General features: G+C 42.7%; 1 protein-coding gene across 5 annotated transcripts in view; it reads right to left on the bottom strand.

Annotated features, from left to right (window-relative positions):
* The window catches only part of ZMAT4 (zinc finger matrin-type 4), a 333,551-nt gene that overhangs the window by 203,194 nt on the left and 105,465 nt on the right, over positions 1-24,892 (bottom strand). For all 5 annotated transcript variants that reach the window (XM_069978910.1, XM_069978907.1, XM_069978908.1 and 2 more), the window contains one exon: positions 24,037-24,196. In XM_069978910.1, coding sequence (XP_069835011.1) covers positions 24,037-24,196 — 160 coding nt within the window. The remainder of the gene's footprint in view (positions 1-24,036; positions 24,197-24,892) is intronic.

Raw genomic sequence — 24,892 nt, 5'->3', positions numbered from 1 at the left:
AAAGCCTCAAACTATATCATTCTATTCCCAAATATTGCACGTGCACCCCTACATCACGCCGCAAAATAACTAGAGACACTCCTAACTAATCCCCTGAATCTAACACCAAAGTAAATAACCTAAAAATACAGACTCCAGACCTTCTAAGTAAAACAGACCCCAAGACCAGACCTCCTAAATAAACATAGGCCCTGAATCAGATCCCATGAATGCATACTGACCCCAGACAAGACTCTGACTAAACTAAGGTTCTGTAATCACTGGTAGAAGCGGAAGGCACCGCTACAACAATCTCTGGCATCTGGGTCTAGCGCAGAGGCAGGCCGGGAGTCTACTCCTAGTATAGCAGTATATCGTGGTGCTTAGCTGACAGAATAAGAGTTGTAATAGGCAGTAATGAAGGCAAAGAAAAGCGAGCACTCACCGATAGTAGTGTACTGCTGCTGATTTCATATGCATCTTCTCAACACAGGGAGGGGGGTGGCTGGAGCGGACACGTCCTCACTAATAGACAAAAATTGTTTCACGCGTCTAGCACGTTTCTTCTGGTCTATGGCTTCCGGTCCTAGACCAGAAGAAACATGCTAGACGCGTGAAACAATTGTCATTTATTAGTGAGGATGTGTCCGCTTCAGCCACCCCCCCCTCCCTGCGTTGAGAAGATGCAGAAGAAATAAACCAGTAGTGATACACTATTATCGGTGAGTGCTTGCTTTTCTTTGCCTTCATTACTACCTAAACTAAGGTTCTTTTGCACAGGACGATTATCATGCAAAAAATCGCTATATTATTTGAATTTAATCCTTTTATGTAAATGCAGGCAACGATCAAACGACCAATGAGAAATCGTTTATGTGTTGTTGATAATTGATTTTGTGCTGACACCAAAAACATTGTTAGTCGTTCACTAATCGTTCTGTGTAATTACACATCGTTCATTCTTTTGCTGGGATCACATAGAGTAATCGATCATGGTAACGATCGTAACCAGCGACCATCATTCTGTGTAATATGGCAAACAATTTCAAGTAGCTCTTGTTTGCGATTGTTTAACGTTAATCCTTAAAAATTGCTTTGTCTAATAGGACCCTAATACGTGCCCCAGACCAGACTAAATACAAACACCAGATAAGACTATTTATTTCCTAAGTAAATACAAACCCCAGACAAAATTAAGTAATGCAGGCTCGAGACCAGATCCCATAAAGTATAACAGTACCCTAGATTTTAAAGTGTCACTGTTGTTACAAAACACTTTTAACACGTCATAGAGATATCTGTAGGTAGAGAGAGTTCCAACAGTACCGATAGTTCCAGCGTCCGTAAGGCTGGGATGCACTCTGGATAAGGGCTACAATCCCAAGCGTAGCCAGTACTAGCGTAGAAAAAAGAGGGGTCCAACAACATCCACTAGAGTGAACGTCTTCAAACTTTATTCAGCAACCAAGCATATACAACATTTCGACCCTTTTAGGGGTCTTTGTATACTTGACGAAGACCCCTGAGAGGGTCGAAATGTTGTATATGCTTGGTTGCTGAATAAAGTTTGAAGACGTTCACCCGAGTGGATGCTGTTGGACCCCTTCTTTTCCTATGTCATAGAGACATGTCAAAAGTTTTGATCAGTCATTGACCTGGTATTGCAGTACTTCCAGGTTCAGTGCACAAAAAAAAAAAAGCTGGGAGAAGACCGTGATAAGCGTGGGATCGTGTAAATGAAAATTACTCAAATACGTAGATAAGCCATTTCAATGTTTGAAAGGGGTCTGCCACTCTTCTGTGCCATATTTATGACATGCTCCATTTTGATCAATTTGCCACTGGAAAAAAAATATTCTAAAGGCAAAAGGCATTCTATAAACCGCTTCCCATTCAGAATAATTTTTATAAACTCCCCCCCCTCCCCCATAATCAAATCTTACAGATTTTGTGGATTTTTACCAATAACTAATGAGGAACATACCAGACGTGGCTGATGCAGTAATCACTAGGGATTTTCTCTATGTAAATTTGCATGGAAAATCTGCATCAAATTTACCGTGTGCATTTACCCGCAAAGTTCTCATCATCTGCCGTAAAACACTGCACTGACTCCTTTAAAGTACCGTAATCTGACCTCCCATTATATGAAAGGATGTTCATTGACCTCACTAGGTTTTCCTTTTATTTGTTAAGGACTTGCAGCCAAGCAAATCTGTTTAGGAAATCTTGGCTTGGAGGCTCTTTTCTTCCGCTGCGGCGGTGATTGTCTCACTATCTCTTTGTACAGTACTAAGCTGCCAAGCAAAGGAAAAAAAAATAGAGAAAGGACATTTCTTCTCTAGTCTCAAAGTTCCCATATCTTACAAAGACAGAACATTGGAAAGCTTTGTGATCCTGGCACGTCAGTCCTTAAAGTGCGCACGCGGCTAAGTCACAGCCACTTTTAATGGAAAAAGATTCCTTTCTCAGAGGCACATTTATCAGCTCATGTGAACACGTCTCTAAATACGGTCATCCATTAAAAGTTCTATAAAGTTGCGCGCAACAGAAAATGGACTCTCTTATCTGACCTCCCTCCACCCGAAGAAACTATTAAAGTATCAAAAGTTTCAATAACCTTTGAATAAAAGTTACTAAGAAAGTTAATAAAAGCAAGACATTTGTCTCAAACTTAGAGCTACAGACTACGTCCTTAGATTACAGGTCTCATTGGCTTATTCCCCGGAGCGCCTGTCTCCTAAAGCAATGTGACTGCTTTAACCGTTTTTGCTTCCTTTTCGGTAGAGCAAAAAAGCCAAGGCTAAACTGTATAAAACTGGTTTCTCAGGGGAGGAGTCAGAGGGGCTAGAAAGCTAACAGTTGCACCCAGAAACAGCGCCACTCAGTTTGTGTGCAGTTTTACAGCTCAATTCCTTTGAAGTAAATGGCGCCAAGTTGTAATACCACACATAAACCGAGAACAGACACGGTGACGTTTTTGGACGGAAGTAGCTGTATTTATTTTGAATCCCGGATAACCCCTTTAAAAGGGAACCTGTCACCCCGGCTGCTGGGGTGAAGCCCACCCGACCCCCGGTGGAGCCCTTTATACTTACCCCTTTCTCTAAGTCCAGGTCCCGGACTCATTGCCAAGAAATTCCCGTCTGAAGCCATGCACGCGCTTATCAGAGATGAGACCGACGCCCATAGAGAATGACTGGACTCAGACTCGTCTCTTTTAAAGTCCAGGCAAGTATAACTATCTTTTAAAGGCGGGGGGAACATAAAAAACTCTCTCATGCCTCTTCAGTGCCAGATTGCCGCCCTGGGACCCCCGCCGGGCTCGGGGATCTCAACCAAAGTCGACCCGATTGATTGACTGGCCAGTCAGTGACTGGGGTGAGACGCTGCTGCAGTCACTAATTGGCTGAGCGGCCAGTCCATCAGCCGGGAACGCCCCCCCCCCCCCAAATCATGACGTCACACAGAAGATGGCAGGCACAGGGAGAGGTAAGTAAGGACTGGTTATTATGTGCCCCCCTTCATTAAAAAAAAAAAAAAAAAAGTACTTGTCCGGACTTTTCCTTTAAGGCAAAGGGCCATACACAGAAAACTTCTGGGGTAAACTAACTCGAGTTAACTTTTCTATGGATACAAAATGTGATCAATTTCTTCATATTTGTAAGCTGTAAACCCTAAAATGTTGGATTGCCCTGGAGCTTTTATAGCTCCTATGTTTCTGACATTAATTGTGGTAACTTTATGGTGATGCTAAAATAGAGTAAAGTCCCAGACAAATAATTCCTACAGTAGTCTCTTAAGAAATAAGTTCACAGTCTCGGAAAAAAGCAACTAATTGTAGAATTTATATGTAGCGTAAATCCCATTGATTAAACCAAAATGTTTTAGAGTACAAAAAAGCAAAGATAAAATAAATGGCACTGATGTTAAAGTGTGATATAAGCCATTTGATCTATAGGAGGTGGCCGTATCACATTTGGATTTCCAACATCGACAAGAACAGGAGACCTCAGTGCACCCAGGGCCGGCCTTAGGGTAGATGGCGCCCTGTGTGAAATTTGCTTTTGGTGCCCCCCCCCCCAGTGCTCCCCCATAGAAATCCCCCCCTGTGCTCCCCATAGTAATCCCCCCCTGTGCTCCACCATAGAAATCCCCCCCTGTGCTCCCCATAGTAATCCCCCCCTGTGCTATCCCATAGAAATCCCTCCCTGTGCTCCCCATAGAAATCCCCCCCCCCCTGTGCTCCCCATAGTATTCCCCCCTGGTGCTCCCCATAGTAATTCCCCCCTGGTGCTCCCCATAGTAATTCCCCCCTGGTGCTCACCATAGTAATTCCCCCCCTGGTGCTCCCCATAGTAATTCCCCCCACTGAACAGAAATAAAAAAACAAACAAATGAACTCACCTAGTGCAGACACCCGCGCAGCAGCGCCTCTCTCGACAGTCGACGCTCCTCTCCTCTTGTCTCCTCCGGTACAGACATCGCATCTGAGTCGCTCCGTGTAATAAACACAATGATCAGCCGATGAAAACTATAATCAGCTGATCGTTGATATAGGTTTGGACCTATAATTGTCGGGCGCTGACCGCTCACCGCTACGTGTAATAGCGGTGCGCGGCTGATGATATGCAAAGTGCATACATTACCTATCCATGCTGCAGGGCTCCTCCTGTGCTCTGCTTCTCCGCGGGTTCCATGTACTCCAGCTTCAGAGTGGCCCGTCTGAACTGACAGGCCGGGACCACCAGCAGAGAGCAAGAGGAGCCCTGCAGCCTGGACAGGTAATGTATACAGTTTAAGCAAGGACTGCAAGGACATCGGTAACGATGTCCATGCAGCCCTTGTTAAACAATAATCAGGCTGTGTAATAGGCCCAGTAAACGAGCGCCGATCTAGCAGATCGGCACTCGTTTACAGTTATCGGGACCCCATCGGCCCGTCTAATAGTACCTTGAGAGATAGGGACAGAGCTAAGAAAACGGCCAGTGAAAAGTTTAAAAAATCCCACTGACTTCTCTGTCATTTCCCTTATTAGTCTGCTGGTTCTAAGATTAATGGCGGTCTGACTATCAGCAACCCAGAGGATCGGCTATTTGAAGGGGCCACTAAGCTGCACTTTCTAGCAGGCATTGGCCATATGTTAAAGTACTCCGGCTGCCTTTTTTTTTCTTTCAAATCAACTGGCTTCAGAAAGTTATATAGATTTATAATTTACTTCTATTTAAAAGTCTTAAGTCTTCCAGTACTTATCAGCTGCTGTATGTCCTGTAGGAAGTGGTGTTTGTATCCAGTCTAACTCAGTGCTCTCTCAGTGCTGCTAATAAATATCTTACAGAAGGGCACCAGACCTGGGATTCCCCTAATAAGGATCATGGATAAGGTGCCGTATCATGCTTAAAAGGCGAAGGGATATTGTAGGATGTTGTTACATTAGGCCTCAGGCTCATTCATTGCCATAATGCAAGAAAGTTTGTAGCTTTGTGTTAAGACAAAGTAGGAAGCTTGGAAATTTATCAAAATCTCCTCCAGGGAAGGTTTCTTAGTAGGGAAGTAGCGGCCATACTCATTCTCACCATTAGCGTCAATGTCAGCTGTAGATATGGGCAATCACACTTATTAGAGCCAATCGACATTGTACCCCTTAATCCTGTAAACTAGGGCATTCTTGTTTTCCTAAACATCTACAAGACGCCACACAACTTCCTTGCGCTATAAACACAGAAAATAGGTCAGTGCTAACACTTCAAAGCCTGTAAAGATCAGAAATCATTAGGATTTGGTTAAGATTCTAATTATTTTAAGCTAATATGTATCACACTTTAAGATGTAGTTCTTACCTGATGGATTAGTGTAGGTGACAAAAAGTCAACTCTACCCATTTCCAATATTTCTTTTTAGAAGTATATCCTCCTAGACTCCCCCACAACCCCCATTATATGCAATTTAAAGAGGTTGTTCACCAAAACAATGTTTTCTTTCCAATCAAATCATGCCAAAAAGGGCTAAAGATTTGTTATTTACTTAAATTTAAAAAAAAAAATCTGAAGTCTTCCAGTACTTATCAGCTGCTGTATGTCCTGCAGGGACATGGTGGATTCTTTCCAGTCTGGAGAGCAGGAGAGGTTTTCTATGGGGATTTGCTACTGCTCTGGACAGTTCCTGACATGGACAGAGGTGGCTGCAGAGAGCACTGTGTTAGGGTAGGTTCACACTATGGAACTTTTGACGGATTCCGTAGCTCGTACCTGTTCTCGACCGCGTGCCTCTCCGTCTATGCCATAGACACCATTCTATGCATGGGTGGATTCCGCATTCCGCCAAAAGAATTGATGTGTCAATTCTTTTGGCGGAATGTGCAATCGCCCCCCCCATAGAATGGTGTCTATGGAGCCAGCGGAAAGGTGCACGGCCGTGAACAGGTACAAGCTACAGAATCCGTAGGAAATTCTCTGCTCGGGTTCTGTAGTGTGAACCCACCCTCAAACTGGAAAGAATACACCATTTCCTGCATACAACATTCAAAAACAAGATTTTTTAATAGAAGTAAATTACAAATCTCTGGCACTTTCTGGCACCAGCTGATTTGAAAAAAAAAAAAAAAAAAAAAAACAACATTAAAAACTTATACAATGCAAAGAAATCATTTCACAGCTATGTTACAAACTCAGGATACATACACCACTAGAATACTAAACAGTAGAGATGAGCAAACTTTTTAAAAGTTCAGTTGAGCAGGTTTGCAGAACTTTAAAGCAAAGTTAGGATGCGTTTGAACTGAACCTTATACGGACCACATTAAACAGTTGCAGGCGTTTAGCGGCTTTAGGGTGGATCAGCAAGTTCGCTCATCAATAATTACCTGTCCGTGTTCCCCCTGTATCCACCTACATTTCTCTGATGTCCCCCGCTGACCGTTTCTGCAGACAAGAGTGACAGCTCGCTTATCCAATCGCTGACTCAGACAGCGCCGGGGCCATCATTTGGCTAAGTGGAGGGGGCTGCAATTAACGTGTATTAAAATGTGTGGCCGCCATCTTGGACTGGCTCTGATTGGCCAAGTGGCGATTGTGAAAAGAGAAGACTGGGGGTGTAAGTACAATAACCACCTGGAGGCCAGACTGTGTTTTGTTGGGGGCGGGGGAGGGAGAGGGGTAGCCAGGTATCGTCAACTCTACTGAGTGGGGTAGACATTTACTTTATTGCTTGAGTCTCCTTTCCAAATTCATCGGGGTTTGCTACTCACGTCAAGCACTTTATTGCTCACTCAACACTAATAAAGATGTTACACTACACGGGTAAAGACCAAAATAGAGCAACATCATATGAATAGTGATGCCACAGTGCAGGACTAGTAGTAGTAGTGTTAAGTGAGTTGGACAGAACGGCTAATTCCATACAAAATACCAATATTGGAAGGAATAGTATAGTGGTATATAGGTGATCGCAGTTGTCAGTGACATCCACATTCTACAACTATAGTGAAGTCCTTTTTAGGACTAGAAAAAAGCAAAAAAAGAAAAATAATAATAATAATCTGCCAATGTGGTGTACCCCCAGTGGTGTTGGTCGGAGGAGTGGCCGGTCACTTGCTAGGTGTTGAAGTGTGATGCCGCTTCTGTGGTGGTTGGCTAAGATACAGCCGTATTTTGGGATGTTGTCATGTGACGCCAGTGCCTGGTGGGCACACAGGTGTGATGGCACGCCTGCTTTTATTTTACAAGGCCGGTTGTACCCTTTTCCCCTGTGGTCAGTGTCTTGCCGGGTTGCTACTGGGTCCCTTGGGGTTATGTCACGGATGGCCAGAGTGGTATAGTGACCCTCCCGGATGAAAGGACCCGCCACCCACAGAAAGGGGAAGTGTCCCAAGGTTGCGGTGTGTGGTTCCTTTAGATAAAGTCTCTGAGACACACTTGACAACGTTCCAAATAAACACTTGACAATAGAACAACCAGATCTGTAGTAGAAGTGCAGTGTAGCATATAGTCGTGTTGGTTGAGTTGTACTGAGTGATACGAGAGGCTGAGTAGCTGAGAGGAGGATGCCGTGAGAGTCTCAACCCATGTAGTACTCTGCTCTGCTGGGATGTAGGAGGATGAAGTAGAATACTTGTAACAATAATAATAATAATAATAATAAGAAGAAGAAGACCACGTGTGCCCGTGTATTGACCTTTGACTTCAGTCTTCACACCACCTTATGTCCACTAGACTCGGCTGAACCTTCCAAATGGGTGACACAGGCCCCAGACCTTGTTACCTGGGATGAGCGGAATGCTGAGGGTTCCCTGCTGACACCCGCGCTGCGAGACAGAGTTCATAGGCTACTGCAACTTTGCACTGTCCAGATCAGTTCCTAGCTCTTTGGCTCTGTTGTGGATACTGTCCTGCTCTGTGACTCCTCCTTGTCTATGGCGTGGGTTGAGGTTGTCTCTGGCTAGTCCTCTCCTAAGAGGCTTTAACAGTGCATAGTGCTTTGGAGTGTTACTAGTAAAGAAGTTGTCAGAGACGTGCTGTCTTGCGTCCTTCCCATGCGGGGTACTAGCTAAGACTAACTTTGGGGTATGGGGACCTGGCAGAGGGCCAGAGCCCAGACAGGATCATTGTGGAGAGCTACCTGGCTTGTGTCCTTCCTCTACAATGTCCAGCACGAAAAAGACCTAGCTCCTCCTCCACCCATGTGACTTACTTCCTCCCCAGCATGTAAGGTGCGCTGTGAGTGGGTGAAAGAGTGCAATAGAAGAAGAAAGGAGGGAGATGATAGGAAAGAAGAAAGCAGAACTCCTACTGGTATACAGATTCTGGTGACACACAGAAACAATAACCCTTTGCAATCATTCAGCTGTGCACTGTCCATATACACATACATAATATAGCGACATCTAGTGGCAAACTTTAGTACTACTTTCATCACCATAATAACACAATAAGTACAGACCTTTGTGAAGGGTGTATATATACGCAACACCCCTCGTGGGACACCACACTAACCAGTGGCATAGAGCGATAATGGGTGGTAACTGGGTATGAACTTCTGTATACTGTGCTACACTTTTTTACTGACAGTACTATACTCACTAGTGTACAAAACTTGAATACATATTTTTTTCTGACTAGTGTCAAAGCAAAACAAATCATCTACAGTATGATACCAGTATAATACAGTCTAACCAGTGTCCTAGTGCTACAGTTTAGTGGTGGGGATTGAGTATACTTCGCTGTATACTGTGCTACACTTTTTTGATGCAAAAGTGGCATAATTCAGGGACTTGGGAGTCTTTATTGCATCCATGCATTCTCCCCCTCCTGTCTCGGTTCCATTTTCGTCGAGTTCCCATCACTTTCTGATATTTTCAGTTGCATCAGCAGATTTTGGGCCCAGTTATTGCAATCCGTCAGGAAACAAGAGATCAGCAAGTTGAACTTGAAGGATTTGTCCCCAGAGTAGAAGATGGTCCAAACCTTCTACTCCATGCCGGTCACATCCTGTGATCTGGCAGCAACTCCAGCAGCTATTGGTCACCATGTGCGGGCACAGTTATGCCAAAACGTGATGATAGGGATCTATACACCCCACCTACAATCTCTGAAGCTATACCCTTAAAATGTGAAGATACAGGACTTGTTAGCTGAAAAACACCACCTGTCTAATAGCTTTGGCAATCTTTTTTGTTTAGAATTCATTGAATTTCCTAGAATAGGAGCCAGGGTTGGATGGTTCTAGTCCATATACTGTGAACACTGAACCATACTGGATTCAAGGGAAACTTTTTCACTAATGTGTAAATTTATTGTTGTGGAGCGAATACGTTTTATAGACTTGTAATAAAGGTTTAATGTTGGATGCAGAGTTAACGTTTCCATTGTGAGTTTGCGCTAGAAATGCTGCATTGTTACTTTGGCTTTTTATTACTCGCACTAACCGCTCGGATAACTCGACTGCTTTGACCACATTAACTAGAGTTTATTATAATCCACTGGGGAGATCTCAGAGACTAACACAAAAAAGGTTGTCAGAAAGAAAATCAATGTTTTCTTTGTTGGGCTGAACTGTAAAGAACCGCTCAACCGTGGGTCAAAGTTGTCAGCCCTGTAATTGCCGGAGTGCTGACTTATTTGTCAGGAGTTAATCACGTCCCCGTTCTGTCCCCGTGCCACATTGTGAAATACAAACGTCCTAGTGACAGGGACATAACACGTTAGCCTTGTTGGATATCTTATAGTCATGTTTGGAAATTTCTTACATCACCTCCGTCTATAGATGCCACAATGGGGTTTATATATCTTTCCACTTTTTCATCAAGCATGACTCAAAAGGTTTTCTATGAATGGGTTGTACTAGCAATGCTTTCTCTATGAGTTGGCAAGGGGAGCAGGACTCACAGGCTTTCTCTATGAGTTGGCAAGGTGAGCAGGACTCACAGGCTTTCCCTATGAGTAAGTGGGGAGCAGGACTCACAGGCTTTCTCTATTAATGGGTGGGGAGCAGGACTTACAGGCTCTCTCTATGAGTGGGAGGGGAAGCAGGACTCACAGGCTTTCTCTATGAGTGGGTGGGGAAGCAGGACTCACAGGCTTTCTCTATGAGTGGGTGGGGAAGCAGGACTTACAGGCTCTCTCTATGAGTGGGTGGGGAAGCAGGACTCACAGGCTTTCTCTATGAGTGGGTGGGGAAGCAGGACTCCCTCTACAAATTTGTAAGAGAAGCAGAATTAATAGGCCTTGTCTATTAAAGCTATGTAATTGAAAGTTGTCCTTGTATACAAACTGCAAGACTTGCAGGTTTTCTGTAACACCTGACAAAAGTTACAGCTTTTTCCATGAATTTATAGATCTAAAAATGATAGAAAACTATAAATCGCAGAGCTCAGCATTTCTCCCCCTATTTCTCAGATAAGAGGCCTGACAGAAAAGACAGAAAGAAGATACTGTACTCACCTGCACAACCACCAATCCACCGCCCCCCTTCCCTCGCACCCCCACTGCAATTCAGGAGATGCCCAGTCCCTACTGCTCACTATCTTCTAGTCTCTGTCTCGACACAAGCAAGTGCCTGATCAGCCAATCATTGACTAAGCAGGTCACTGCTGACCACTCATTGGATGTGTGGGCCCTTGTATGAGAGCGGAGACCAGGAAGGGTTGAACAGTAGGGACTGGGCAGAGCGCTGAGGAATCAGGCAGGTGAGTATAATTTTTTTCGTTTTTATCTTAGCTTAATCACTTCTAAAAGAAAGAAAAAATTGCTTAACAACTTTAAAGGAAGAATTAGGAGAACCAATCTCTTAACAGCTCTAGTTCATTTAGTTACTATTCCTGGTAATGTCTACCTGCATACCAACCAGTGAAATTACTGCAGAACTATTCTAACTATCGTCTATAAATCCCATTTTGCACAAATTCAGAAGAAACTGCCGGCTGTGCGCGCGCAGTGCGGAGGCTGCAGACACAGAATGACCCTCATTATCACAATGCCCGGCGTGCCCGCCTCACCGCTCCACGCTAAAACTTTTTTTTTTCCCAAAACAGAAATGCAGCACATTTTAATGCCAGCTTTGTCAGCAGTTCCAGAAGGAGATTAAGGGGGGAGGTGACAAAGAGCAAATGAAATACTAAAAAGCTCTCAAAATAACCCAATAAGCAAAATGAAACGGAGAAGCCGACGAGCAGTTTTAGAACAAGTGAGAGGATGGAGAGGAAAGGAAACAAGGACAAAATGTGGTGATGTGATGTGGTTACCAGAGGGTAGGATAAAGATTGCCATTTCATGTTTATAGGTTAATCCACCTGTTCGTAAAGTGACTCACAACTGGCCTGCCATGTAGGGTGGCAGAGGTGGGTGTCTGATTACAGTACCAAGCTCTGCACAGCATCATGGGAGATGAAGTTCAACAACACTGTAGAGCTTTTTTCCAGCCCATGACTGTTGTAAAGGGATTGGCACTATATGGCGGTATTGCAATGAAGCAGCTTTTACTGTAAAGCTGCACGTGTTATAAAGCAGCTGAGGCCGAATTAATTACAGTAAAAAGACGTTAAAAAACCCCGCAAGATACACATTTCACCTGCACAATCCTCGCCTTCTGCAGAACAGGCTTTAATTTACCCGGTGAATGCGGCGCCATTGTGACAGGGGAAGAAGAGGCTTTTTTTTTTGGACGTCGTTTCCCCAGCAAGGTGTTGTAAAGATTTTTCCAATTACTTTATACCCATTATATGTGTTCTGTGTAGCGGAACTTCATCTCTACAAACTCTCACTTCAAGTTTTGTTTTTTTTTTCCCTCAACGTGAACGACATTTCAGCTATTAGAACAACATTATAAATGCAGCATCTGCAGTTAGCGCTTTTACATTTCAATTCGAGATGATTTTAGAGTCTACACATATTTCCCATTTACTCTACAACCTGGCCACCTTATTCCCTAAAACCAACGTGATGCCATAAAACAGAAAGACGCAGGCCAGGGTTACATTGGGACACTGCTTAAAGGGAAATTCAAACTTTTTTTTGTAGGATGGGGATAACAAGCTGATCAGTCATGGGCAGACTGCTGAGAGAGAATTGGGACAGGGACGTAATTGTCCCCGGAATGAATACAGCATAACGCACATGTGTGACCAGCACTCCATTCATTCTCTATGGGGCTGCCAAACATTTTTGAGCCAAACTTGAAAATGTTCGGTAGCACCCAAACACATTTGAGCAGTGGCCATGCACGCCTGGTGCATTCAATTAATTCTAGGGAATGTTATGTCCTTGTTGTCAGGGTCGATGGCGGTTCTAGGGGTGGGACGGTGCTCCCCAAAAGACAGTCACCAAGCGTGGGAACAGGGAGGCAATTCTCTCCGTGCTGTCTCAGATCCACGTAAAAAAAGGTAAAAAAAAAAGTGCAGTGGTTTACCTGATGGTACATTCACTTTAAGGTTAGTAGGGTTAGGGACCCGAGTCAACCCTAACTTAGGGTCTGGGTAATGCTTTCTTGGTGTTAAAGAAGTTGGATACAGTTCTCTGCAATAGGAGCGGTGGTAGCAGACCACAGCTAACTTCAATGGGCCACCTGAACGATCTAAGGATCATTTGGGCGGCCCCTCCTGCTGCTCCCTGCTCTCGGGAATGATGGGGAAGTGATCGCTGAATTGACAGGTCAGCGCTTGCTTCCTCGGGATTATCGTGCCATGTATAAGTCTTCCCTTTTCTACATTTTTCTTTGGCCCATCTCTTGTGTAATCTCCATTCTTACATAAAACCTTTTTTTTTTTTTGCTGACAAAACTGAATATAAAGATATTGTAAGATGAAGAAAGCCGCATGCATGGGCGACCTAGTACATGGGTGACTTGCACTTTATAACTGACAAAAAGTTCTTCACCCCAAGTGTAGGTTAATTAATGTAAGTAATGTGGATGCCTGCACCAGTGAGCCAGAAAGCCGAGGCTGCCTCACAGTCAAACACCATAACGGATTGTCCAAAAATACTCCTGCTATAATACATCACTGCAAATAAGCTGCAAGCCGAGGCCTGCGCCCATTAATTTCTGTAGCAGTGATGAATAGTGACTGCCAAAGCAAGTGGTGACATTTATAAAGCCATTATAGTCACACAGAAGCCATGTGTGCCAACTGTGTGTGACACATGGTGACTACAGGCAGACAACATGTTCTCTGATATCTATGTGTAACTTTTATAGCAGTAATATCACACTAGATATGTACAGAACATATACAATATACAGAACCTATACAATGTACAGAACCTATACAATTTATAGCCCTGGGGAAATTAAGTATCATATGGCAGCCAGAATGGTTGCCCATGTAATACAAGTATAGCCTAATTCTGTTGTTTATGAGCATAAAGACCCTTTTATACCCTAATAAATTTTATGGACATGGGCTGTATTTATGATACAACCCTTTAAAGTTTTAAAGTTTTGTTTTTCCCATGTAATTCACACTCATCACCACTATTACTGCAGTGCTATCTGTTTCATCCCAGCTCTGCTCTATCCACACATTTCATTGCTGCATCTGGGTCATGTGATCAGCCACTATCTTGACATTCAGATTTCAAACTTCATTCTCTCCCTTTCAAAGCTGCTATAAATTTCCTGATTTGTCAGCACAGCATCACATGGGCAACTAGAGCCAGTATCATCTCTGTCTACTGGGAGGACAGTGTAATTATCCTCATCTTTATTTTCTCCTAAACAAGCTGAGAGACCATAAATATACAGTTGGGGAGACAGGAGCTGTGTAATTGTCATCAGTAGTACAAGTTCCACAAGTGGTACAAAAACTTGAAGATTATTACATTATTAAATAAGAAAGTTACTTTGCAAGCCAGAAAAAAAAACATGGGTAACAGATATTGGTATTCTTAGCCAGTTGTGGGATATGCAAAATAGCTCTCAAATCACTTAGGCAAAGTGGTGTCCATTCAAGCCAGTGTTTTACTCCATCTAGGAACCTAAGAACATTGACTTGGAATGTATGCCAAGCCAAAAATCTCGTCATAAGGAAAGACTGACCATCTGCAGACAGCTGTTTGGGGGTAGTTGCACCTCTTCAGTGCAAAGCAGGGTGTTGGCCAGCTAGTGAGAGGCCTATCGACGTGGGTCAAAGGTATACTACAGTAGTTCAACTTAAAAAGAGTCTGCCATAAAGAAGTGTAGAGACTTAAAGGCCATTCGTGCTCCACTGGGAATTCCGGGAAGAAAGGCTATGGAAATAGCTCTTACACCAGTAAGGCAGAAGGGACACCACTTTGCCAGGTGGTGTGAGAGCTAATTTGCATATCCTTACTTAGCAGAAATCCCAGTGGAGCAAGAATGGCCTTCAAGTCTCCACACGTCTTCATGGTGGCCTCCTTAAAGGGGTACTCCAGCGAAAAGCTTTTTCCCAGTTATTGAAACACATTACAAAGTTATATAACTATGTAATATGCTTCAATCACCTATCTGCTCCCCTTCCCTATCGTTTTCCCCCTCAACCCCCCATCAGAAAGTGAAGTAAACTCCAGTAAGCCATTTTGTGACAATGACATCATCAAGAGGGAAACCGATCTAAGCCCTGTTAGGCCAGCCTCCCTTTGTCACATGACTTAGGTTGCTTGGCTCTGATTGGCTGAGCAAGCTGTAAGACATCTAACAGTTTTACAGAGTCAGTTAGAAATCACAGGAGACAAAGTGCATCATGGGAAAGCCCAAACCAGGAAGTGAAGAAAAAATGAAGACACAAACTGGAGCTTCGGGAACCGGCAAACAGTGTGAAATTTAAACGGAGACAGACTCAGGGGGGGATGGTAAGTGTAAAAACTAAGTTTATGATTGATTGATCTTTTTTTTTTATCAGCGCCAGAGTACCCCTTTAAGGAGAACTAGTATCCCGGGGACAGTTGTGGAAGCCGTTTTTTTCAGAACTAGGAATAGCAGCCACATTTTTTTTTAATAGTAACTTATATTAGAACTAGCACTTTGTTGCAGAACATGGTGGCAGGATGACAGTTTACCATTAGCTCCTGAGAAGATAATTTATGGTAAAAATGGCCGCCAAAACAAACCAGAAGAATGCCAATAACTCTGTGACTAGAAGAAATAGAATAAGCAGACTTTGGTAAATGCCCTAACATTGGAGTTACCGATCTATGGACATTTTTATTTGCTTGGTGTAAAATCCCCTATAAGTGACCTTGTCTTAGTACTTGACCACGTTAAAATGTTCCCATGAGATTTTCTCCTTTTAGATTTTAATACATACATTTTCTATCCTCTTCCCCATACTTCTCTCCCAGCCCATATATTTTATATCGTATCTAGAAGGAATACTTAATGAAAACCTCAATTGGAACAAGAGAACAAAGATGGAGAGCAGGAGCGGGAGGCAGAAACTCTTCACAGCACTGTGTAAGATAAGTCCTTATTATTTAGGAGAAGGTTTGAGGGATCATGACCCTTAGTACATGCGCTGGCTTGTTCCGCATATTAACAAGTCATTTTATTTAAAATATACAGTGTTCTCTAAGTTAAGACGACGAACATCATTACCCATCTAGGGCTGCCGTATCACAAAAACAGGACCTCGTGGATTTTACACACCAGAGACGAGCCGGTGTCTGCCGTTTCCCAGATTAGCATAGAACTTTGTAGAGATAATTGTGAACTATGATCCTTTGCTGGAACAATGTTTAATATTTCAGTCGGTTAATAAGGTACAAGTAGACTTTTTGTTCCAATGTCATTTACTTATATCAAAGGCCGAGAGCTACTGAGCGGAGCAATATACCTGAAATAACTCAAGGGCCATCAAGGCATCTTCAGATGTGCTCATCTTGTTAAAAACTGTTCTCAGTCTGTGAAGTGTATGATCTAATCCTAGAAATTAACTATCCTAAATGTTTAAAAAAAAAACCAAAAAAAAACAAAACATCAAAATAAAAAAATATATATTCTGGCAGGGGCAGGAATTGAGCTTCATTTTCAAAAAATTAATATACAGTAACACATAAATGACAAACTCCAATGTATCTATTACATAGCACAAAAATAAGAAAAATTATATATATATATACACACACACACACCGTATTTTCTGCTTTATTGCTTCATAAGACGCACCTGACTATTAGATGCACCCCTGGTTTAGACAAATGAAAACGGGGGTGGGGGGGGGGGGGCACGAATCATGCTAATTAAATTTCCCTGGTGGTCTAAGGGCAGTGAAGGGGTGACAGGGAAGCTTTAACACTCTCCATGACAGTACATTATACCCTCACACACACAGCTCTACAGCATGCACAATACATACCCAGGTCTGCTACATCATATACACCCAGCTCTGCTGCATCAAAACACACACACACACAGCTCTGCAGCATGCACAATACACAAGCAGTTTTACTACATCATACACACCCAGCTCTGCTACATCAAAACACAGAGCTCTGCAACATGCACAATACACCTTCATTTCTGCTCATACATACCCAACCCTGCTACATAAACATACCCACACACATACACACCTCTGCTACATACATACATACATACACACACACACACAGATAGACACACAGACATATTTTAGTACAGACTAATCACATGCCTGTGACATCACTGAGGTTCCTGAAGGTCCTTCAGCTCTATTCTGGGTAAGTTCCCAGGGGCTTTATGCAATAGCCACTGTAGCCAGTACTAGTAGTGGTACCACTATATTAGCAAGTTATATATCTTGGGATGATTGCTATATTTAAATCCAATTTTCTAAAACATGAATACACCTTTTAAGGGAGAGACCTGACAATCAAGCCGAGCCATGCATGGGGGGATGTCAGGGAGACCCCTCACTGCACACTGCCCACTGTTGCAGCTCAGTTTAAAAAATTTTAAGAGTTTCAGAGTAAAACTTAGTTGTCAGTGATGAAGAAGCCCAATGGGATTTGAAGCTGCCCGTGGTTCAGGCAGCATAAATCTGACAGATTCCCTTTGATATCCCCGGTGTTCATCAGAAAACAGTCGACTCTGAGTAACGCCAGAGCATCAGCTGTGCTTCATAAGAACACAATGAATCAAACTGTTCCATGGGGAATTAACAGCATATGGACCGCGTTTAGCCAATTTGTTCATGTGCTACTAAATAAAATTCTCTTCTCAGCTCTTCTTATGTAACAAGGACAATGGAAGAATAAAAAGTGCAACATGTGAGTACAATACAATACAATATAATAGAGTTCTATCATGCAGATCATAATGTGTGGGTTGGTGGGCCATTGTGTTTTATGGGTAATTCTGTCACTACTTAAAGTGACTCTGTACCCACAATCTGCCTCCCCAAACCGCTTGTACTGCTTGTGCCGATCTGTCCTGTGGTCCGTTCGGCAGGTGATGCAGTTATTGTCCTAAAAAAAAACTTTTTAACTTGCAGCCCTGTGTCAAATTGGTGTGGCCTAGAGTGTGTATTCCCTAGAAATTCAAAACCCCTCTGTCCCTCCTCATCATCAGGAATGCCCCCCGGGCAGGATTTTGCCTGTTCATCACTTGTCACAGGTGATGAATAGGAGAAATTGTTCTAATGATGAAGAGGGTGCGGAGGAGGGATGGAGGGGTGTCGCAATCCTAGGACATGGGTATTCTAGGCCATGCCAATTTACACAGGGCTGCAAGGACAGATCTTGGATTAAAAGCAGCTATCTGAATGTACAACTGGTTTGGGGGGGGGGCAGATTGTGGGTACAGAGTCACTTTAAAGTTTGGCTTCCCACTTGTGCCTAGAACTTGACATTACCACTGCATTCACACATTGTGGTTTTGATGCGGTAGTATCTTGCACAGTTGAGAATTGCATGTGCTCTATCTCATCAAGTACATGAGATCCACAAATACTGTATACTTCACCTGTTCTTGCTGAGATGACCTGGCCATATACAATACACCATGTACAGTCGTGGCTTCTTCCAGCTTGGGGAAGGACTGTGTGAACCCTCCCGAATTCCCACTTTACAAAGTTAAGTGGATAGGGCATAACAAGCTAATTGGTGGAGGGGGTCTTATTGCTGGGACCCCCAAAGATCATTAGAACTGAGCAAGATTTTCCTGCCTAATAAATGAGGCTTACTGCGCATGCTCAGCCAGGGATCTATTCATTCTCTATGGGGCTTTTGAACATTGCTGAGCGGTTAAACCCTCACTGGTGGGATTCCCCTATTCCCCTATTTTGAAAGTTGGTAATACCCATTTAAGAGTGTGCCCACATGTTACGAGTTCATAGCTCATATGCTGCCATACTCAGTACCATTACCGTCTATGGCTCTGTATTTTGGCAGTGGATTTTCATTCCTCTGTGAGAATGTAGTGAGACACGTATTTAACTATGAAGCTGCCACGGCGGTAAAAAAAATTAACAGAAAATGCCTACCTGCCCTTCTTCCCTCGTTGCGCTCCTGCTTGAGTCTCCAGGTCCCGGCTCACTTATGGTCTGCTTAGCCAATCACTAGCTGCCGCAGGCCAGGGCACTGATTGGTTGAGTGGGACATTGGTGAGCTGGGAACCCGGAGACTATTTTCTGAAAATCTACTGAGAGAATGAAGGGCCATAGACTTTAATGGTCCCGAGTATCACAGCGGATTTCACTGTGAAACTTGCAGCCTGAAATCCGCTGGGAACTCGCTAAATGTGAATGCATCACAAAGGGATATTGCCAACTTAAAGGGGTTATCCACTGTTAGAAAAATATGGCAACTTTCTCCCAAAGACAGCACCACTCTTGGCTCCAGTTCAGATGTGGTTTGCAATTAAGCTCCAATCACTTCAATGGAACTGAATAGCAAAACCTGCACCCGAACTGGAGACAAGAGTCGTGCTGTCTCTCAAAGAAAGTGGCCATGTTCTTCTAATGCTGGATAACACCTTTAAATGAATGTATTCCCTATTTACAGGGCTCCATCTCCCCTGTTTTGAATGGGGCAGCGGTTGGTCATGCGCAAATGCTCCATCCATTCTCTATCTGCTAACATCATGTTTCACTATCTAGACAATGCTCTTACATCTTCTTCCTCACTGCCAATATATACATATTAGTGCAGAAAAAAAAGAGAGATCAACGGCACTCACCAATGACTTTAGTGTTTTTTTTTTTATTTGTGCATCACACAACACCGGTAACATGCTGTATTAGACAAAGAGCAACAGGGGCGCTCCACTAGGCTAAGGCCGTTTCACACTGATACGCTTGCTCTGGCCATAGGCCAAAGGAAGCGCGTTTCACACTGATGCGCTTCCTCTAGCCAATGGCCAGAGGACGCGCATTAGCGTGAAATGGCCATAGCCTAGTTGAGCGCCCCTGTTGCTTTTCGTCTAATACAGCATGTTACCGGTGTTGTGTGATGCACGAATAAAATAACCACAAAAGTGGTGAGTGCTGTTCATCTCTTTTTTTCTGCACTAATGTGAATTGAAGCCTACTGAATTGGAACAGAGCACCACTAACTGGTTAACCGGTATATCCATTTGTGGCTGCAGTGAATCTAGCTAATTGCTCACTTTGCCCTATGGTAGCGGCAGTGCCGGGATCCTACTCACTTTGCCAATATATATATGAATCAGGCAGATTGGGATGAACAGTATTCTAAGGTTTTCAGACGCAAAAGGAAGAGCCAGAAAAGTGACTGTAAATGAAGAAAAGTAAGATATATGATTATTTTCAGCAATCAATGCCGCACCCGTAAATGCTATCTAAGCGGCCTCCCGAGATGGCTCCTTAATGAGAATAATACCACTTCAGTGAAATATAAAATGTAATAGAAATGATCGATGAAGCAAACGCCGCACTCAAATTTTGTTGTCTCCACTTGAAATTAGTATTGATAAGTTACTTGATTTAGTACCTGGTATCCACTGAATTATACAGAGTCCGGGCCAAATGCCCTACTTGGCAAGCTGGCACATCTTTCATCTCAGAGAGCTGGATGGCTTTCGGCAATCAAGAGTCATGTGCAATCTTGGCTTTCTTGCAATAGCAGTCCTGTTAAATTTAAGGCCTGTAGACAAAACTGTACAGTTCTCCCTGCCAAACCGGAGCGAGTAAGTGTTACCCATTTGTACTGTGCTCTGGAGGTAGAGAATAGGGGCAGAATACAAAGAAGTAGTAATATAAAAGTGTGCTTACAATGTGATTAGTGGCCCAGATATAGATTTACATTTACAGTGGTACCTTGGTTTAAGAGTAACTTGGTTTAAGAGCATTTTGGTTTAAGAGCTCACACTTTTTCAAAATTGTGACTTGGTTTAAGAGCTTAGCTTTGGTTTAAGAGCTCCCTGTACTGGGTGGGAGCGCGGGTGGGGGAGGGGCATGGTCTGCATAGTGAGGTCTACAGCACTGTACTCTGACCCAGGTAGTCTCCCTCACCTTCCAAATCATAGCAGATCCACTTCAGGCTGGGGCTTGCATCAGGGGACAGGACTGTGGAGGTAATCTCTCCATAGCTGTAACCCTTCTTCCCCGGACAGAGAGTGCTGCATGTATGTGCCCACATCTGTCCTGCTCATTCCTCCATGCTTCCTGCAGTCTCTGTCAGCCCGTGTGTTTCCCATCCTCTCCATTACTGTACAGTAACTTATAAAACAACATATTCTGCTGCTTCTAAATGTTTGTTTTATTTGTTTTACATGTTATTTAGAAAATAAAATCATTATTTTTGGGGTGGGGAACCAATTGTCTTCATTTTTATGATTTCTTATGGGAAAATCTGCTTTGGTTTAAGAGTAAATTTGGATTACAAGCGCCGTCCTGGAATGAATTATGCTCGTAATCCAAGGCACCACTGTATATACAAATTAATCAATAGATTTAAAACTAATCACTTTTGTTCCAAATTTCTCAAACAATTCCGATTTCCGCATATCCGAAACTTTTGAAATGCATTTTGGGCAAAACATACAGAGGCAGCCGAGGAATTAAGGAACCAGAATTTGGATGGATTTGACTGAATTGGAACAGAGTTATAGAACGTTGCTTATCTCTATTTCTACACACAGCGAAACCTTGAATTACAAGTATCTTGGTCTGAGAACCTTTTGCAGGACAAGCTAATGATTTTTAAAAATCAGTAAACGAGGCAGATTTTATACTATGAGCCCCCTGTGTCCCCATCCTGATACTGTACTGGGTAGAAAGCCCTTTCATTTTAACTGATTGCTACCTGAGCAACTCTGCATCCTCAGGGCCTCGTCCGGATATCTCCTGCCACTGCCGCCATCTTGCCAACATGTGGAGTTGGATGGTATATGACCGCTGCTTCCCTCTAACCCCACAACTAACCCCTTCACCAATAGCTGCTCCAGGCAACCGATAGTAGTACCAACAGGTACCAGCACCAGCAGGTATGCAGCCACCTGGGGAGTTGTGTGTGGAGGGAGAGTTAACTAATTAACCCCTTCTTTACTGATACAGTGTTCTGTACTGATACAGAACGCCTTACCTACCCTATTTCTAGGGTGTGAAACAAATTGTCTGTGTTTCAATTATTTCTCATTTGCTTTGGTATACGAGAGATTTGGATTACAAACACGTCCCTGAATTATGAGTGTAATCCAAGGATTTACTAGATGGATTGATAGATAGATAGATAGATAGATAGATAGATAGATAGAAAGATAGATAGATAGATAGATGATATTTATTGAGATTATTTTGTAACAATAGGAAGCAAGTAAATACTCTTCTTAAAGAGGTAGTGCGGCGGTAAAAAAATTATTTACAGAATAACACACATTACAAAGTTATACAACTTTGTAATTCATGTTATGTCTGTGAATGGCCCCCTTCCCCGTGTCCCACCACCCCTGCCCGTGTACCCGGAAGTGTAGTGCATTATACATACCTGATCCGTGCCGACACGCGTCCGCCATCTTGTGCCAAACGTCATCTTCGGCCGGCCGGCCCGAACACCTCCGATCTTCCCGAGTGCCGGCCGCGTCATCAGCCGCTGAGCCGCGATTGGCCGAGCACAGTTATGCTCAGCCAATCGCAGCTGAGCAGCTGATGACGCGGCCGGCACTTGGGAAGATCGGAGGTGTTCGGGCCGGCCGGCCGAAGATGACGTTTGGCACAAGATGGCGGACGCGTGTCGGCACGGATCAGGTATGTATAATGCACTACACTTCCGGGTACACGGGCAGGGGTGGTGGGACACGGGGAAGGGGGCCATTCACAGACATAACATACATTACAAAGTTGTATAACTTTGTAATGTGTGTTATTCTGTGAATAATTTTTTACCGCCGCACTACCCCTTTTAAGTAAATATGTTGGAAGCCAAAAATAAAAAAGAAAAGAGTCCAAAAAGTTTAAGGATCTGAACAACTTTGACAAGTGCAAAATTCTGATAGCTAGATGACTTGATTGGCTCGTCTACAAAACAGCTTTATGGGGCATTCATTTTTTAAATAATTCCCTTATTTATATATTTATATAGCACCAACATATTCTGTAGTGCTACACAAGAACTTGGTATTAATCACATATCAATCCCTATTCCCTCTGTGGAAGGAAACCAGAGTACCCAGGGGAAGCGCACACAAAAAGGAGGCAAACAAACAAACTCCTTACACATGTTTGTCCTTGAGGGGTCTTGAACGTAGAACCCCTGCACTGTTACTGGTATGCAGTGGTTAGCACCTAGCAAAAATGGTGATGAAAGATAGATGATAGATAGATAGATAGAAGATAGATAGATAGATAGATAGATAGATAGATAGATAGATAGATAGAAGATAGATAGATAGGAGATAGATAGATAGATAGATAGATAGATAGATAGATAAATAGAGATACATAGATAGATAGATAGATAGATAGATAGATAGATAGATAGATAGATAGAAGATAGATAGATAGATAGATAGATAGATAGATAGATAATAGAGATACATAGATAGATAGGAGATAGATAGATAGATAGATAGATAGATAGATAGATAGATAGATAATAGAGATACATAGATAGATAGGAGATAGATAGATAGATAGATAGATAGATAGATAGATAGATAGGAGATAGATAGATAGATAGATAGAAGATAGATAGATAGGAGATAGATAGATAGATAGATAGATAGATAGATAGATAAATAGAGATACATAGATAGATAGATAGATAGATAGATAGATAGATAGATAGATAGATAGATAGAAGATAGATAGAAGATAGATAGATAGATAGATAGATAGATAGATAGATAGATAGATAGATAGATAGATAATAGAGATACATAGATAGATAGGAGATAGATAGATAGAAAGATAGATAATAGAGATACATAGATAGATAGGAGAGAGATAGATAGATAGATAGATAGATAGATAGATAGATAGATAGATAGGAGATAGATAGATAGGTAGATAGGAGATAGATAGATAGATAGATAGATAGATAGATAGATAGATAATAGAGATACATAGATAGATAGGAGAGAGATAGATAGATAGATAGATAGATAGATAGATAGATAGATAGATAGAGTGTTTTATAGATATATTTCGTAGTATAGTTATTTACTTTCTCTTACCTGCCCGAGCAGGAATGTCTGCTGACTCTCCGAGCACTAGTTTAACCCTTTTGGCATGCGTCTTCCCCTGATAGTGGGATTCAGCTACAATTGCGGAGGTGAAGAACATATTGCACAGCGTACAGCACTTATTTTTGTCCACTTCTGTCTCATCGCTTTCCTGTTTAAACAATAAAAAAGAAAAATCTCCATCATTACTTTATCACATATTAAAGCAAGTGTTCAGACAGTATAACAACTGCAGAGGAAAAGCAGTTTATTTCAGCGCTTAGTCAATGCCGGTGAAGAGCGTTTTTTTTTTTTTTGTTTGTTTGTTTTGCAGGCAAGGTTTACACAGAAACGGCTGAACAACAGAAACCAGAATAAGCAACACCCCTAAATAGGATTAATTGCTAAACGTATAACTCTGTATACAGTGTGCACCCTCTAGTGGCAGGTGCAGGTAAACAGAATTTCATCATGAATGTAAAGGAGCAGTTTAATGCTAGGGTTTTTTCAATAGACCCCAACTCTATCCAGGCAGCTCCATTATAAATCTATGAGACCTCTGGTCAGATGATTGACAGTGGGAGATGAGATCCTAGTAACCTTGTTGCTAGTTCTAAACAGGTTTACACAGTCAGACCCAGACTGACCTGCGGATATATTCCATGTGGCAGAGCATGCACGCCACTATGGAGAGAATAAGGAGGAACACCGACCTCACAGGTATGTGTAGAAGCTGGAATTTTTATATAGCCTATAACATTCTTTCTCACCTTGAGTTAAATTTCATGGTTACTCCGAGATTTATGCTCCTGCTGCAAAAACTATGAATAAACTGCCGGTTTACAAGTCAATAGAACTTCAGGTTCAC

The sequence above is a fragment of the Dendropsophus ebraccatus genome, chromosome 8 (assembly GCF_027789765.1).
Source record: "Dendropsophus ebraccatus isolate aDenEbr1 chromosome 8, aDenEbr1.pat, whole genome shotgun sequence".
In the NCBI taxonomy this organism is placed as follows: domain Eukaryota; kingdom Metazoa; phylum Chordata; class Amphibia; order Anura; family Hylidae; genus Dendropsophus; species Dendropsophus ebraccatus.
Note: the sequence above shows the minus strand (reverse complement) of the source record. Positions and strands in the feature narration are given on the sequence as shown.